The sequence below is a fragment of the Oncorhynchus masou genome, chromosome 11, assembly GCF_036934945.1.
Source record: "Oncorhynchus masou masou isolate Uvic2021 chromosome 11, UVic_Omas_1.1, whole genome shotgun sequence".
Taxonomy (NCBI): Eukaryota; Metazoa; Chordata; class Actinopteri; order Salmoniformes; family Salmonidae; genus Oncorhynchus; species Oncorhynchus masou.
This window is the reverse complement of record NC_088222.1, coordinates 58,862,872-58,881,771: the sequence shown is the minus strand read 5'-3', so window position 1 is coordinate 58,881,771 and position 18,900 is coordinate 58,862,872. Positions and strand designations below refer to the sequence as shown.

Genomic DNA, 18,900 nt, shown 5'->3' with positions numbered 1-18,900 from the left:
TCTACATGCTGATTTGTGAGTTTCCATGGTGACAACCACAGAAGTGACTGACAGAAGATAGTGGGCGGGTTCCTCTGCCCAGGCATTGCTGATGCCCGATCTTACAACGCCTGGATAGCAACGTTCCCTCTAAACTGACCACGCACTTCCTCCAGGAAGCAGCGCAGAGACACAAGAGACGGAACTTCACTGAGTTCGCCCCATTAGTTTGCACGATATAGATCAACGATATAGATCAACGTTTTTTCTGTGATCGAATCAACATTATATCAGCCTCTTTTCAATGCAACAAAACAAAACAAATCTAACTTTGTAAGAACGAGTCTGTGATTGTGTTGTAGACAGAGTGAATGTGCTTTTCAGATCAGTTCAGATCAGAGCACAGGGCCACGCCTGTGCACATTTGTTCATATTCTTTGCTAGTTAGCGAGTTATTAGCTAATTTACAGATACGTATGGGTCAGCAATGGGGAGTTACTGCTTTCAACGAGGGCATTAAATGTGTAGGCTACATTTCAATCTGTGTTTGAAAAGCTTGTCAGGTAAAAAACGTATGTCTTAATTAAAGGGGCAGTGATGTATTTTGAGACAGGCTTGAATATGTAAATAAGCCTATTGGCAGAGGGGTAGCCTACATTGTCTAATTCTCTGTATGACAATGATAATAGATTTTATTTTGTATTATTATACAACACAAGACAATGCAACGTGCAGTCACCTATTTGGCCCACAGTCTTACAGACCAAGTAAAAAATCATGAATTAATGTCATGCACTTCATAATGTAAAAACGTTTTTAAGTCTCATGCAATAGGCCTGCATTGAACACCACATAGAGGCTACTGTAGGCAACATCAAAAAAATCAAAACCTATTTCCATGTGAAAATATTATGGGATTCGCTCCATTGGTTTTGTTGGTAGGCCTACATTATGCTCAAATAGCCAATAGGCTACTGTCTAAAACTGTAAGGGTCTCAGTGTTCGGAAGTTTCGCTCACAAGACCTAACAGTTGCTCAGTGGCCCAAAGAATTTGGGGGAACATTGATGGATAGATATTTTAAAGTATCAGCGAACCACATCGTATGTTAGAGCAATCTGTCTGTTGATGACGTGACACGCAATCATTGGTTGATGCATGCAACGTCCGAGCCGGGGGAACGCGACCGATAATTTAACAAAATAAAATGGCCGCCATCTGGAACTACTGTGATCTGTCAGTGACTCCTCTTGCTGAAAACAGTCGGTAAATCAGTACCAGTCGTTGTTTACATTGCAAACCCATGTCGTTGCCTTCTAGAGAAGCTCGTCAGTGGAATTTACAGGATTGGAGTTGGATTCAGATGAGTTTAGTGGCAATAGTGTGTGTGTGTGTGTTCCAAGCAAAGTGCCCAGCCCACCTCAGTATTCCCCACTTTCCAGCCATTATTTTCCTGTTTTTGTGGGGTGTTAGTTCACTTGTCACATAATTGTTGCTAGATGAATAAATGTCTCTTGCTTGTACAAAGCACATTCTCCTGTTGATGTTATGATGGCTGAAACACACTGCTATAATCCAGTGGATTTAGATCTGGTTTATCCTAATAGCGTTGAGTATCTCACTCCATTATGCAGCTGTTATATTTATCAGAACCGTGTTTATGACCTTATATCAATCTTGACAACCATTGGTACTGTGCGCACACACAGACACACACACACTCAATCTAGGCTCTATTACATTTTTTCAATTCCTTTCAGTATGAGCTTGCTCCCATTCTTTTGATAGATGAGAGTTTCTAGTTTTGGCGAAATGAAACTAACTCCCCGTGGTGAGTGGGAATGATATTGTATTTTTCGGCAGGCCTGTAAATTCCACTGTGTATAAATCAGCTCTAGAGTCCAGCCAAGTCAGACAGGACTGAGCATTCACATCACTGATATCCCACCATCTCATATGAAACTTACTATGTATCCCAAATAGCACTCAATTGCTATGTAATGCAGTTTTGGTTGCAACATTCCAGTAATTTTCCCCAAATTCCCAGGTTTTCCAGAAATTCCAGTTCGTGATATTCACAGATTCCGAGGGGAATAAGCAGGAAATCCAGGAATTTGGGGAAAGTTAACAGAATTCTGCAACATTGGTCATAGTAATACTTTAGAATAATATTAAGGCGTATCAACATGCTGTTTTGACTCCTACTGGCACACCAACATAAAGCTGCACACACATTACCTGGCAACAAGGAAGTAGAGCGGCAACAACACATTACCTGGCAACAAGGAAGTAGAGCTGCAACAACACCAACTGTTGCCATGACCGCATGCCACACCACACCAAACACAAATGTAAAAGCCACTACACCTATACCTTCATGAACATGAAAAAATTGTCCCAAACCAAACTCACCATAACTCAAACTGAACAAAAAAAGAAGTGTTAGATGAGCGTTATATGAGCGTTACTATACATGTTCAGGCAGCACGTCAGGGAAGGTGGAATAACATAACAACACGCACAGCTTGGACATATTGTTATACCACTCCACCCACCTTAACAGTGAACCCTTGGGGGTGGCCACTCCGTATCCTTTGGAGTCCAGGTTTCCGCCGACCTTCATGGTGTCGCAGGGCTTCCGCTGTTCCGTGTACTCGTTCATGGTTGACTCCAATAGGAAAGCGTACTTCCCTTTGCTCTTCCGCACACGTACAACCCCCTCCTGGGTGTTCTTGGTAAACACAGTCGGTTCGGCCGACTTCATGTAGCCCCACATCTTCTCGTAGACTGCGATCTTTGACCTCTGTGGTTGGTTTGGGGCAGATCAGGGGAGGGGTGGAGGAGGGTGGAGAGAGCATAGAAAGAGCACAGCCAAGTAGAGACGAGGACATGGAGGGGTTAACGTACAGAGTCACTGGTGGAGGAGAGAGTCGACTGAAAACAGTTACTGTAAGTGAACGAGTTGAATGATCTGACCAGTATGGTGTCATGCGTGTGTTTGTGTGTGTCAGAGCTGATCAGTCCAGTACTACTTACCCTGGATTCTCATACTATATTTTTCTTTCTAGTAACTGGGTCGTTCCACCGATTCGGAGCCTTTTCAGAAGTGTAACTTGGTCAAAAGAAACTTTCTGTCATAAAGAGCACATGTTCAACTTCATAACAAAAACACGTTTTCCCATCTCAAGACGGTAGCCCTTAACATTCGTACCCACGGGTTGAACATTTCCGGTTTGGGAACTAAGAAGTGGCTGTGCAGTAACATGCTGTACATGACGTCAGAGCTCTGGCTCTGCATTTCACAGCGCTGTATTGGTTTTGACTGACAATTGTTCTGAACTTGAGCACCGCGCGCGTGACAAGAAGATTACCCCGTCCTTCCCGGAAAATTGCACATTTGTTGTTGTCTGTGTGAGGGAAATGCTGTACATGAAGATGACTCAATGTATTTTGAAAGATGAGATGTTGAGGATTATAATCAGTACAGCTTTGATGTCATACAATCTTACAGTGTTAGGCTTTCACAAGGCAATTCAAAGAAGCGGATCGTCATTTTGGTGCGCATCGAAAGGAGGCATGAGTGCATTCAGGTGCGTGTGCATTCTTCGCTATAAACAAACACTGGCTCATTCTGTGCAGAACAACCCAGGGTATGATGCCATGTCAAGCCAAACACCCGTGAATCCAAATGTACACTTCACATTCCCATATCATAAAACTCACGTCGTATACAGTGTCAATGTTTATGATCAGTGTTTGCTGTACAGTTACAAGATGACATGGCGCCGTAACCTGGGTTGTTCTGAACAGATTGAGCCTATGTTTGTTAGTAGAGAAGAACATTTGCAGGGCACATGCATCTGAATGCACTCATGCTACCCTTCTATGCACACCAAAATTACCATCTGTTTCTTTGAATTGCCTTGTGAAAGCCTAACACTGAACGATTGTATTTAATAACTTAGCTAGTCACGTTGGCAATAGAACAAGCACTCAAATCATGCCCACCTGACCCAGAATGCGATTTATAATGTACCGTTTTTTAAATTGCGTAAACAATACCAGTACAAACAATACCAGTAATTGTGTGACGTTGGGAATGCAGGGTTGCATTCCAAATTAAGTGTGCTGGCTCTAATTCCTCCATGGCACAGGAGAGTTCAAAAAAGTACCTTCTTGTTGAAGACACTTCTTTGAGTCATAAAATTGCATTGAAATTGTTTAGGAACCGTGGAGAGGTGACATTTATAAAACATTTCTCTTTCTCTAAGAGGATTGACGTGTTTTGCGTATTAAACATCTCCAATCCAAAATTAAACCTATAATCAGCTTTCTATTTTGCAACAAAGCATCCTTCACTCACGCCACCAAACATACCCAAGTAAAATTGACTATCCTACCAATCCTTGACTTCGGCCATGTCATTTACAAAATAAACTCCAACACTCTACTCAGCAAACTGTATGCAGTTTATCACAGTGCCATCCGTTTTGTCACCATAGCCCCATATACCATCCACCACTGCGACCTGTTTGCTCTAGTCGGCTGGCCCTCGCTACATATTCGTCGCCAGACCCACTGGCTCCAGGTCATCTATAAGTCTTTGCTCGATAAAGCTCCGCCTTATCTCAGCTCACTGGTCACGATAACAACACTCACACGTAGCACGTGCTCCAGCAGGTGTATCTCACTGGTCATCCCCAAAGCCAACACCTCTTTGGCCGCCTTTCCCTCCAGTTCTCTGCTGCCAATGACTGGAACAAATTGCAAAAATCGATGAAGCTGGAGACTTATATTTAAACACTAACTTTAAACATCAGCTATCTGAGCAGCTAACCGATCGCTGCAGCTGTATCCCATCTGTAAATAGCCCACCCAATCTACCTACCTCATCCCCATATTGTTTTTATTTACTTTTCTGCTCTTTTGCACGCTAGTATTTCTACCTGCACATTATCATCTGCACATGTATCACTCCAGTGTCAATTTGCTAAATTGTTTTTACTTCGCTACTATGGCCTATTTATTACCTTACCTCCTCACGCCATTTGCACACACTGCATATAGACTTTAAAAATATATATATTGTGTTATTGACTGTATGCTTGTTTATGCCATGTGTAACGTTTTTGTCGCACTGCTTGGCTTTATCTTGGCCAGGTCACAGTTGTAAATGAGTTATTTGTTATTAAAAGAAATGCTCGACCCTCTCAGTTTTCCACCGGAAAATTGCCAAAAAGAACCAGCTTTTGAAAGAACTATTTTAAAAGGAAGAGTTTCACCATATTAATAAAATAGTTAAATTCACGTAACAGGGTAGACCTTAAAATGAGGGACGTAAATGAATCACTAATCTGCAGAAATTACTGCCAAAGCAACAAAATAACTAGTACTTTTTAATGATGGTGAAACTTAGATACATTTAGGGATTAAGTGGTTGAAATCTTTCTAGAAGTGACACAGGGTTGACGGAGGGACATGTCAAAATGCAGAATTTTGGCACTTCAGATATCCTTTATTCAAATTAAAAATCAGATGAATTGAATTCTCCATGTGGTCTATATTAAAGTCACTTAATTAAATATAACAGGCTTTTAAAATGCAATATTGGTGCACAATTATTTCTTAAAATATCAAAGGCACTTTTCGTGGAACGACGCAGCTACTAGCTAAAACATTTTATTCCTACATACACAAATAGTCTATGAAATAGGACAAGGCCATAATATGAGAATTCAGACACAGCTTGTATCCAGTCCAGCACTATACTCACCCTGAAAAACTCTTTAGTGGAGCCGGAGTCTAGGGTGCCGTAGGCTATGTCTGTCTGTTTTGCCAGGTCTTCAGCACTCTCAATGGGCGACACCATCCTCTCTACTGTGAGGAAAGCTGCCAGGTTGGCCGTGTAGGAGGAGATGATGATGAGGGTGAAGAACCACCACACACCACCCACGATACGCCCAGATAGAGACCTGGGGAAGAGAGGGAGGAAGAGGAGGAAGGAGAGGAAAGGAGGGAGAGGAGGGGAGAAGGGAGAGGACGGGTAGAAGGAGGGAGGATAGGATGGAGAGGAATAAGGGTGCCATAGCAGGAGGTGAGAATGAGAAGGAGTGAAGGAATAGGAGAAGGGTGAGCATGGCGAGAAAAGAGAAGAGTGAGAAGAGTAGGGGGGTGTGATAGAGCGCAGAGTTCATCAATAACAAAAAAATAATTATGAATCAACACAAATCCACAAACTACATCAAGTAGTACAGACAACGTTATAGGTGACCTGTGTGGTAAACCAGTTAGAGCTGCTGACCCTGCCACATGTATTCCAAAGTTGGCATGGGTTCAAATCCAGTCCACTGCCCTTCTGACTCGCTATCTTTATTGCCTCCCCTTAACTGTCCTTTCTCAATAAATAAAAACCCACAAAAATTATAGATCTAAAAAAAAGAAGAACTTATAACAGGCTCTGAGAGGACACTGACTGCACACTATCATCCAACCCATTTTCAAATCCACCTTAAGGCAGAGTGGCTCATTAAAACCCAATGCGTTTGTGTGTCAACCAGGTGGTGCACTGTGGTCCCTCTTTCTTTCTCTCTTTCTTTCTTTCTCTTTCTTTCTTTCTTTCTTTCTTTCTATCTCTCTGTTTATTGGTGGGATGAAAAGAGCTGACGACATCACACAGAGCTCCCTCTGTTCAGCTCTGTTCTCGTCCTGTTTGTTGGCTCACGGGAGACAGATAACTCACCGACTCTCGAGTGAGCAGGGGAAGGTCGTGAGGAGAATCTCAAACAAAATGGTGCATTGGAGTGAACAAACAACATTCTCTCTCCCCCCTTGGCGTGAACCAAACACACAGAGAGAGGCTCTATGAAAACCCTTCAGTTCCTGTTGTTTTATCACACTAATTGCCTTTTCACGCTATTTCACACATGCAGACCTGAACCAAACCGGCACTACCGTGCCGACCTGAACCTTTCATTCCAGCATGCAGCGACTATGGTGGATGTTCCCCCAGGCCAGCTCTGCTCAGTAATGTGAAAAGGGTCAAAAAGGGCAGATTCCACCTCAGTCAATGCTATAGTGTCTCACTTACCGCTGTTCTCTTTGTCGCTTAGGACAGGGCACACCGTGTCCCCTTCTAGTCTTATCCCAGGCACCTGCCACCAACTTGTCCCAATGTCTCAGTCACAATCTCACACGTGCATGCACACACACACACACCCTGCCCAACACACAGCAAAGATCTCACCAACCCGAGAGCCGCAGCAGCAAAGCATGTTTAACTGTACACTCTCTCTCTCTCTCTCTCTCTCTCTCTCTCTCTCTCTCTCTCTCTCTCTCTCTCTCTCTCTCTCTCTCTCTCTCTCTCTCTCTCTCTCTCTCTCTCTCTCTCTCTCTCTCTCTCTCTCTCTCTCTCTCTCTCTCTCTCTCTCTCTCTCTCTCTCTCTCTCTCTCTCTCTCTCTCTCATCCACAGCTTCAGTGTGAAAGACTTGAAAAGGTAGACGGACTTCAGGGGAAGCACTCTTGCTTTCGGTCTCAACTTTTCTCTCTCTCTGTCTCTTATCCTCCCTTTATTTTGTTTTATCTCATCCTTTTTCTTTCTGTCTCCCTGTTTCTTTCTCTCCTTATCTCCTGCTCCATTCTCTCCTCCTCCCTCTCGTAAGGTTTGCTCCCGTTGGAAGCGAGAGGCCAGCAGCTGTGCCTGAGGACAGAGAGCTAGGGGACTTTCCCCAGTCTGCGTTGATCTGAGGTGACTGCAGTGACTTTCATCCATGGTGACAGACGTGGTGATGGGCCAGAGCCAACAGGGGGAAGGAGGATAGAAAGGGTCAAGTGGCAGCACCAGTTTAACATCCTTGTTACATGGATGTGCGTGCGAGTGTCTCACCATACACATACATTTCATTATTTGATGTCTGCATGAGTTGTGTGTTTGTGGTAATTAAGATTAAAGTATGTGATGTACAATATGATGTACATAATATAATAGCAGAGCTACAGTTGAAGTGGGAAGTTTACATTCACCTTAGCCAAATACATTTCAACTTAGTTTCACAATTCCTGACATTTAATCCTAGTAAAAATTCCCTGTCTTAGGTAATTTAGGAGCACCACTTTATTTTGAGACTGTGAAATGTCAGAATAATATTAGAGAGAATGATTTATTTCAGCTTTTATTTTCTTCATCACATTCCCAGTGGGTCAGAAGTTTACATACACTCAATTAGTATTTGGTAGCATTGCCTTTAAATAGTTTAACTTGGGTCAAACGTTTCAGGTAGCCTTCCACAAGTGTTGGACTAGTAACCGGAAGGTGGCGAGTTCAAACCCCCGAGCTGACAAGGTACAAATCTGTCGTTCTGCCCCTGAACAGGCAGTTAACCCACTGTTCCCAGGCCATCATTGAAAATAAGAATTTGTTCTTAACTGACTTGCCTGGTTAAATAAAGGTAAAATAAATAAATAAAATAAATTCCAACAATAAGTTGGGTGAATTTTGGCCCATTCCTCCTGACAGAGCTGGTGTAACTGAGTCAGGTTTGTAGGCCTCCTTGCTCGCACACGCTTTTACAGTTCTGCCCACAAATGTTCTATAGGATTGAGGTCAGGGCTTTGTGATGGCCAGTCCGATACATTGACTTTGTTTTCCTTAAGCTATTTTGACACAACTTTGGAAGTATGCTTGGGGTCATTGTCCATTTGGAATATTGTGATACAGTGAATTATAAGTGAAATAATCTGTCCTGTAAACAATTGTTGGAAAAATTACTTGTGTCATGAACAAAGTAGATGTCCTAACTGACTTGCCAACACTATAGTTTGTTAAACAAGAAATGTGTGGAGTGGTTGAAAAACAAGTTTTAATGACTCTAACCTAAGTGTATGTAAACTTCTGACTTCAACTATATGTAGAGTATATTAATGTGTCTCTAACTGCAGAAGTTGGGAGAGAGGGGACAGAGAGAGAAGACGGAGATATAGAGATTGATACAGAGACAGAGACGGTGAGAGGAGAGCCACAGTGAGGTTGACCTTGAGAGGAGCCTAAATAAATGAAGATGTGTTGTCTGCTCCCAGCATGATACACCCCCAGGCTAGCCCCTAGTGCTTTAGTTAGTCATGCTATCCCCCTCTCTTCCGTCCTTCTCCCTCCCTGTCCTCTCCATTGCAGCCCTGATTAAGAATTTATTTCCTGAAATCAATTTGACACTGCAAAAATTCAGCCTCACTTCTCTCATACGCTCACTCAAGTGATGCAGTCTGGCAAATATGATTTTCATATGCATGGTAGGGCAGACTGAAGCAATCAGCACTGACCAAACATGCCAAACCAATCGCACCTGTTAAATTAGACGAGACTAGAGGAAGGCGGCCTTCAAGAACAGACCGAACCAATCGCACCCCATCCAATCAGGCCAACCGGTGAGTACAGTGTAGACCAATCACACCCAGATCAAACTGTCCGTGGATATTTCTGGGGATGATCGGATAGCGTGTTAACCAACACGAGTCAAGGTGTACCCAGGTTGTTATTGTCAATATAATTTGTTCTGTCTGAAAAAAGGTTTAAACATAGAAAGTAGCCATAAGTTATAAACATTTACAGAAAGTACTAACCTTGCTGGTCTAACAAAATCGTTGACATACTGCCTTCAGCATCCACAAAGATTTCTGAATTTTATTATGTTATTGTGCACATCTTAATAGTGTAAATAACGAAGCATCTGTCTGTCTCCTGCGTCTATAACAGCGTGGTGCGTCTATAACAGCGTGGTGCGTCTATAACAGCGTGGTGCGTCTATAACAGCGTGGTGCGTCTATAACAGCGTGGTGCGTCTATAACAGCGTGGTGCGTCTATAACAGCGTGGTGCGTCTATAACAGCGTGGTGCGTCTATAACAGCGTGGTGCGTCTATAACAGCGCAGCGCCTATAACAGCGCAGCGCCTATAACAGCGTGGTGCGTCTATAACAGCGTGGTGCGTCTATAACAGCGTGGTGCGTCTATAACAGCGTGGTGCGTCTATAACAGCGTGGTGCGTCTATAACAGCGTGGTGCGTCTATAACAGCGTGGTGCGTCTATAACAGCGTGGTGCGTCTATAACAGCGTGGTGGGTCTATAACAGCGTGGTGCGTCTATAACAGCGTGGTGCGTCTATAACAGCGTGGTGCGTCTATAACAGCGTGGTGCGTCTATAACAGCGTGGTGCGTCTATAACAGCGTGGTGCGTCTATAACAGCGTGGTGCGTCTATAATAGCGTGGTGCGTCTATAACAGCGTGGTGCGTCTATAACAGCGTGGTGCGTCTATAACAGCGTGGTGCGTCTATAACAGCGTGGTGCGTCGCAAATGGCATTGGACTCAGGTCAAAGGTAATATATAGGGAATAGGCAGCCTGCATCTTTAGTGACTCTAAACTGGGATTGGTTCTCAATTAGGGAGATCCCATGTCACCACTTCACCCACAAACACTCCCCTCTCCGTTGCCACGAAGACCCGGCATTACCATCGGAGACGAGCACACAGGGATATGAATTACTGCATTAATTATTATGGGGTGCCTTGGGGAGACGTGTGTGTGTGTGTGTGTGTGTGTGTGTGTGTGTGTGTGTGTGTGTGTGTGTGTGTGTGTGTGTGTGTGTGTGTGTGTGTGTGTGTGTGTGTGTGTGTGTCTGTGTGTGTGTCTGTATGTGTGTGAGAGGAGAGAAGCAAATTAACATTCATTAAGGTAAAAGACGGAACTTCAGTAGCGAATAACCTTTAGACCTGTCAATCATCTCACCACTGGGTCATCATCTCTGATTGGACTGTGTATGTTCTCAGTGTGAGATGGATTCCTGTATATGCCTGGCACGTACGCCAGCTTCCTTTCCTTATCATCACTATAGATGAGTGGTGTGGCATAGCCTCAAACCCATCACTAAAACAGTGCCCTTGTCATTCCCTCATTTCCTCCACACTCCCAAAGTCACCCAATCCCTCGGTGGAGGGGATTTACATGTCCCCTTGTCAAGGTAAACTTTAGTCAACCCCTCCAGAGTGAACAAGGGCTCTTTTGGTGACAGATTGGGACAGGGCCCGTGGGATTACTTGAACTGTATTACTGTGACAGATGTGGGACAGACAGGCACAGTAGGCAGGCCACACTGTGGAGAGACAAAAGGACAATGTAGACAAAATGTATCAATTCTAAATGTTTCAATACTAAATAATAAATGCTGACTAAATTACTAAACAGTAGCAGGTCATAAAATTCCAGAAAAACATCCCAGAATTCCCAGGTTTTCCAGAAATTCCCAGTTGGATGATACTTTTCTTGCGTATTCCCTCTTGATTGCGAGAATCCCGAACTGGGATTACTGGAAAACCTGAGGATTTTGGGAAAGTTTATGGAATTATATACAGTACTTGGTGGATGAGGATCCCTTCTCAAGTGGACTACTTAAAATGAAGTGGACTTAAGTCAAAATCATAGGCCCACTATAGCTCCCTCAAGGTAGAGGTGCTATAGGATGCTACGTAATGGGCACTATAATTTTGACGGTGCTCTCTCCTAATGTACCTTAGTGTTCTCCATCTTGTGTATGCCTCTGCTCTGGTCCTGTGTAGGAGGGCTGAAAAATACATGCTGGTTTTGGTCCCTCCTCTCAGTCTTATTCCATTCTTAATCTGAAAGACTATGATCTACAGTATATAGGAACCTTAGCGGTACTAGGAGATATATAGGAACCATTAAAGACTAGAAGAGCTGAAACTAAAACTCAGCTATATGATGTGACCACGAGCAGCAGTATGAACCAATGATAATGCCAGAGAGGGAGATCAACCTTTTGCTTTCGGCTGTCTTTTGTGTTTTACGGAAGTCCCCACAACTGATCATGTAATGCTAACTTCATATCGCTGAGTCTACCTTCAAAATAACTCCAGGGATCATAAAGCTAAAAAAATATATAATATAAATATAATATAATATAAAGCATAAAACTTAGGACCTATTTGACACATGTCAAATACATACCTCAAGTACTTTCAAAAACTTTGAGCTGTGCTTGTTTTAGTTTTCCTGGTATCACAGAGCAAATAGTCCTAAAAGTGCAAACTTCAAACTAGACCAAGCACACTTCAAATGCATTTAAGTATTTGACACAGGGTATTTTGTAGGCTATTTGACCCAGGTCTGTCATGAAATTACTATAAAAAGATCTACAGAAACCATAAAGATCCTTATCACGACTACAGGACAGCAAGCAGATGCTGAGTGGGCCAAAAGTGTGTCACAGACAGGAAGCTTGACCAGGAAGCAATGACACCCAGCACTGAATGGTTACGGAATAGTTTTCTAGGTAGCTAATAGTAAGTAATGAATGATATACCCTTTGACTTCTCGTGCCTGTTGAACGCAGAAATACAGTGGATGAAACACAGCACGAATACACACCAGACACATCAAAGACAATGGGACAGCAGTTTCCCTCTAAAGCAGATGATAAATGCTGAAACAGACAGATCACAATGCCCCCCCCCCCCCCCCACACACACACACACAGTAAAGCATAGCAGTGACAGTGACTACAAACGAAAAGCCGAGACATACTTATTACAAATCTACAGGCCAATGACATTTAGTTATTTTCACTTGTGTGACAAAGCGGTGATTTTGGTGTGAAAATCCATGAAGAAAACTAGGGTGCAAATTGCAATTGTACAGAGTGGAGTAACTATGTTTGTTCTGCAACAGACAGTGAAGAGACTAATAGTTAGCCAGCGAATGAAACCTGTATCATTTCCTAGCATCCCGAGGCAGCTGTTAATGTCAACAAGCCTTTAACACTTAACCCAATAAAGAAAAGGACATTGAGGGGATGTGTAATGTACTATTATGTGTGTAATGTATATGTGTGTGTTACTCTCTCACCTAAGGAATGTTTGGGTGTAATGTAATAGGATGTATTTCATGTAGTAGTAGTAGTAGTAATATTTATCTCCCAGCTGGGGGATGTTTCGGTATAATGTATCAGAATATATTGCTGTAGTAGTAAGTGGGTATTGTAGTAGTATGCATGTACTGTAGTAGTAGTATATCATGCAGTCTCAGTAGTAATGCATCTATCTCTCACCTGGGGGAGATGTCACAGCCCTGCTGCATGAAGGCGCCCAGGGAGAACCAGAGGGAGTTGAAGATGCCGAACTCGTTGGGGGGCTGGTCGCTGGGCGGACCGTCGGTGCCCTCCTCGGGCTCCTCGGTGTGCCACTCGTACGGGCTGAAGCGGCTGACCAGGAAGAGCACCACGCTCACGCCGATGTAGGCAAACACAATGCACATCCAGATCTCGTAGGCCAGCGGGTCCAGGAAGGAGAACACCCCAGGTTTGGACTTCTGGGGCTTCTTGATCATGATGGAGATGCCCAGTGACATGAAGGGCTTGGAGAAGTCGATCACCTCCTCCCGGACCAGCGTGATTGTCAATGGGGCCACAGCGATTTCCGCTTTCTGTTAATGGTGGGGGAAGAGAAGGGGGAAAGGGTTAGCCTTTGGACTGGAGAGTCATCTAAGCTGCTAATGCAACTGCTGCCCAAAATGGTAGACAACAGTAGAATCAACTACGGGTTACGACGAGGTTCCCCAACTCGTGCCCCGAATTTGGGCCGTGGGTTATTTTACTTGGCCGCCCAAGTTCTCTGATCCAATTTGTATTTTCTGGAAGCCTCAGCGATGCACTTGGGGGTCCGGGTGGTATACTCAGCAAGATTTCCCAATTCCAATAACTTCTGCCGGTCGACGGTGCCACGGTGCTCCTTAGCCTGCACCGCCTGAGCTGCAGCTCGGTAGATCCTCTCATACACGGTTGCAGTGAAGCTGTCATTGGAATGAGCGAGTTTAGGGGCAGAGGAAAAGGAGCTTGAAGGGTTGATGAGCTCAGCCAGGGAAGGCTCCACAGGGGGTGGGCTGAACCATCCCGATGACTCCATGCCATGCATATCATGTGGGGGTAAGTGGCCCCACCCAGGAAGCCTCCAAAGCGCCACACAGTCTTGGAAGGCTGGTACATGTTGTGGGACGGATGTGGAATTATCCTGAGAGGTGATTCCTAATCTTCTTGCAAGGCAAAGGAGGAACACTCAACATCCAGTTTGGTGGCAGCACGTCTGATTGCCTCGAAGAAGGGTCAGCCATAGTCTCCTGCCAAACTTCCTCAGGTTTGCTGGCCTGCACAAGCTGAGCAGAGGAGAATAAAGCTTCCTCAGGGGTGTAATCCATCTCCTGGACAAAGGGGAGCTGCCTGATGCGGCAAGAGACATGCCATCGTTCTCACTTCTGGATCCATCTGAAAGGATGGGCAACCTATGAATTTGCTGGGAGCTGGAGTGGAGGGGAAGACTGGTAGAGCTTCTCCCTCCTGTGGAATTTTGTTATCAACAGTCATCCTCGAACAAGAGTGAGGCCTGGCCAATACTTTGCTCTACGTTTAATGACGCCGGGTCCCAATTTAGCACAATGCACCTAGCGGGGTCAACGAGAGCTGCCTATGCATGGTCCATGCCTAGGCATGTAGCACAGAGCTGATGGGAATCAGGCCGGGACATGTTGTTGCCTTGTTTGGCTTGCGCCGCTTTCTCTCTCCCTTGGTTGGTACACTCGAGGATATCGTTTCGAATGGATGGCGGCTCGCAAGCTCACTACTCGACACACTACTATTCGATGGGGAATTCGGACGAGAAATGGAAGCAATGGGAGACTATCAGGGTAACAAACACTGGAAGTCAGATAAGCAGAAACAGCTCGGGTTTAGTCACGTAGACCGATCGGGGGCCCAAAGGTTTCTAGTTTAAAACTACATGCAGCGCTGGTAGCCAACTAGAGATCATAAAGCTAGCTAACTCTGAACGATGGAGACCGACGGAGAGCTAGAAAATCAGGAGTAGAAGTGGTTAAAACTGTAAAACAAAGTTGTTTCAACTAAATATTATTAAGTAACTGGTTCCTTTATATTTTGTTTACTCAACTTTTCAATCAAAGTTTTATTAAGTTTTATGTAACATTTTTTGTTGGCCCAACCTTAGCTTCAACATAAGAAAATATTCAGACCACTTAAAATGGTGTTATTTAAACAGAGTAATATGCCCAACAAACACTAGACAATTATGCAGAAAAACATCAAATTGCTTAAGTAAGTAAATCAAATCAATGATGAGAGAATAGTCAGAATAAATGATCAATGATACAGGCATGGTGGCATAGCAGGAAGATCGGAATGTGGTTGAAGAGGTTCAAATCTCAGGTAAGGACAAGTTGAATAATAATGACAGTATACAGTGCATTTGGAAAGTATTCAGACCCCTTGACTTTTCCCATATTTTGTTGTTACAGCCTTATTCTAAAATGAATGAAATGAAAACATGTTCCTCATCAATTTACACAATATACCCCATAATGACAAAGCAAAAACTGTTTTTTAGAAATCTTTGCAAATGTATAAAAAAACAACAACATAAATACCTTAATTACCCAAGTATTCAGACACTTAATTGAGCTCAGGTGCATCCTGTTTCCATTGATCATCCTTGAGATGTTTCTACAACTTCATTGGAGTCTACTTGTGGTAAATTCAATTGCTTGGACATGATTTGGAAATGTACACACGTGTCTATATAAGGTTCAACAGTTGACAGTGCATGACAGAGCAAAAATCAAACCATGAGGTCGAAGGAATTGTCCGTAGAGCTCCGAGACAGAATTGTGGTCGAGGCACAGATCTGGGGAAGGGTACCAAAAAAATTCTGCAGCATTGAAGGACCCCAAGAACATATTGGCCTCCATATTTCTTAAATGGAAGAAGTTTGGAACCACCAAGACTCTTTCTAGAGCTGGCTGCCCGGCCAAACTGAGCAATCAGGGGAGAAGAGCCTTGGTCATGGAGGTGACCAAGATCCCGATGGTCACTCTGACAGAGCTCCAGAGTTCCTCCGTGGAGATGGGAGAACCTTCCAGAAGGACAACCATCTCTGCAGCACTCCACCAATCAGGCCTTTATGATAGAGTGGCCAGATGGAAGCCACTTCTCATTAAAAGGCTCATGACAGCCCGCTTGGAGCCAAAAGGCACCTAAAGACTCTCAGACCATTGATTTATTTTTTATTTTTAGTTAACCTTTATTTAATGTCCTTGTCCACCCAGAGCCTGGCCTAAACCTGGAGAGACCTGAAAATAGCTGTGCAGCGACGCTCCCCATCCAACATGACAGAGTCTGAGAGGATCTGCAAAGAAGAATGGGAGAAACTTCCCAAATACAGGTGTGCTGAGGTTGTAGCATCATACCCAGGAAGACTGGAGGCTGTAATCGCTGCCAAAGATGCTTCATCAAAGTACTGAGTAAAGGATCTGAATACTTATGTAGATATAATATATCTCTTTTTTAAATTTGTAATACATTTGCAAAAATGTCTAAAAACCTGTTTTTGCTTTGTCATTAATGGGGTGTTGTGTGTTGATTGATGAGGGAAAAATGACTTTCATCCATTTTAGAATAAGGCTGTAGCGTAAACAAAATCTGGAAAAGGTCAAGGGGGCTGAATACTTTCTGATTGCACTGTAACGGAACATTTACAATGTCATTATGTATGTCATCGTGTGTCAAATATGTACATAGAAAACGTTATATGTTTAAAGTGCTGTGAGTGGGAAGGTTGAACACCAGAGTCTGCAACATTCTGGATAAGCTGCAGAGGTTTGATGGCACAAGCGGGGAGCCCATCCAACAGAGAGTTGCAGTAGTTCAGACAGGATATGACGAGTTGGACCTGAGGTCACTTCCTGTGTGAGAAAAAGTTGTACTCCACAGATGTTGTAGAGCATGAACCTGCAGGAGTGAGTCACTGCTTTGATGTTTGCAAAGAACAACAGGGTCACGTTGTCCAGGGTCACGCCAAGGTTCTTTGCACCCTGGGAGGGGAACACTGTGGAGTTTCCGACCATGATGGAGAGGTTTTGGGATAAAGAGCAGCTCTGTCTCGTCGAGTTTGAGCTTGAAGGGGTGGGCCAACATTCAAACTGAAATATCTGCCAGGCATGCAGAGATGTGTGTCGCCACCTGGGTGTCAGGAGGGGTGAATGAGAGTGTCATCCACACAGCAATGATAGAAGAGATCATGAGAGGATATGATGGCGCCAAGTGACTTGGTTTATAGAGAGGAGAGGGCCTAGAACCGAGCCATGGATGAGAGAGATGAGCAGTATCAGTTGAGTGACCCATCTTGGTTAGGTTCAAGAAAAGCGCTCTGAGAAAGATAACAAGAGAGTTGGTCAGCTACAGTTCGTCAGAGCCAAAGAAGACAAGGGCTTGTGTATTAAGAGTCTCAGAGCTGGAGTGCTGATCTAGGATCAGGTTCCTTCTGTCTTATTCATTGTGATCTAAAAGGCAAAATGTACCCGAAATCAGCACCCCTATATTGAGAACTGTTTTCCTAGTCTACCATTTGGCTATCCTTCTATCTGTCACAATCACTAAGCATGTCAATCACAAGCCGAACAACAACAACAATCACGCGTCTTCTCCCTCCATCCAGCTATTTTTCATTTAATTTCGCCACTTTTTCTGATGAAAGACATCTTACAATGATCAAGTTTGGAATAGGAAAAGATAGAGAGTCGCTCTAATCCTAGTGGCTTAATTCAAAAGGCTGCAGAGAAGGGAGAAGGGGATGAAATAACTCTGTTGGAGAAAAATGCAACAAAAGAAATGGAACATCCCGCGAGAGCAAATAATCCACAAACCAGATTATTGTTAGCGATTTAGCAACACTTCTGACCTTGCCTGCCTGCCAGCATCGGCTGTCGGGAATTTGGGATTCATCAACAAAAAATTAATTCAAGTTTTATATATTACAACAAGCCGACACATTGCATGGAGGGAACGAGGGAGAAAGTAAAAAACACAGATACAATTTCCTTCCTCTTCAGCATAAATGTACTAAAATAATAGGTCGGCTTGCATTGAGGATGCATTAAAATACATGACAGGGCTGACATAAGGGGAGACCTTTTGCGGTGACACGGGCTTTGAAAGAGACTGTCCGAAGGTGAATGGTCACCAGGCAAGGTCTTAGAGACAGTAAAGTGCTGACGGGCTAAGCTCTGGGCTCATAGCTTCCCTCTGCATAAGACCTCTGCAAGCTCCTTAAGCCTTTATGTGTGCGCGCACACACACAAACATACACAGCACTCACCTCTGTCACCATGAAGTGCTTTGAGAGGCTAGTCAAGGACCATATCACCTAGGAACCCATTACAATTTGCAAATGAATACACTGCACACTGCCTTATCTCACCTGGACAAGAGGAATACGCATGTGAGAATGCTGTTCATCGACTACAGCTCAGCATTCAACACCATAGTGCCCTCCAAGTATGTCACTATGCTCAGGGCCCTGGATCTGAACCCCTCCCTGTGCAATTGTGCCCTAGACTTCCTGACGGGTTGACCCCAGGTAGTGAGGCTAAGCAACAACACCTCCGCCACACTGATCTTTAACACGGGGGTGTGTACTCAGCCCCCTCCAGTACTCCCTGTTAACCCATGACTGCGTGGCTACTCATGACTCCTACTCAATCATCAAGTTTGCTGAGGACATGACAGTGGTGGGCCTGATTACCAACAATGAAGAGACATCTTACAGGGAGGTTAGAGACCTGCCAGTGGTACCAGGAAAATAACCTCTCCCTCAATGGAAAAAAAGGAGCTGATCGTAAACTACAGGAGACAGAGGAGGGACCCCTATCTACATTGATGGGGCCGGAGTGGAGACGGTCAAAAGCTTCAAGTTCCTTGGCGTGCACATCACTGAGGACCTGAAATGGTCCCACCACACCGACACCGTTGTGAAGAAGGCGCAACAGCGCCTCTACAACTTCAGGCCGGCTGAATAAA

The 18,900-nt window shown here is 44.0% G+C and overlaps 1 protein-coding gene across 6 annotated transcripts in view; it reads right to left on the bottom strand.

The window, feature by feature from the left end:
• The window catches only part of LOC135548887 (glutamate receptor 4), a 184,262-nt gene that overhangs the window by 18,895 nt on the left and 146,467 nt on the right, over nt 1-18,900 (bottom strand). For all 6 annotated transcript variants that reach the window (XM_064978952.1, XM_064978956.1, XM_064978955.1 and 3 more), the window contains 3 exons: nt 13,093-13,466; nt 5,752-5,950; nt 2,534-2,781 (listed from right to left, as the gene is read on the bottom strand). In XM_064978952.1, the coding sequence (XP_064835024.1) occupies nt 2,534-2,781; nt 5,752-5,950; nt 13,093-13,466 (821 nt within the window). The remainder of the gene's footprint in view (nt 1-2,533; nt 2,782-5,751; nt 5,951-13,092; nt 13,467-18,900) is intronic.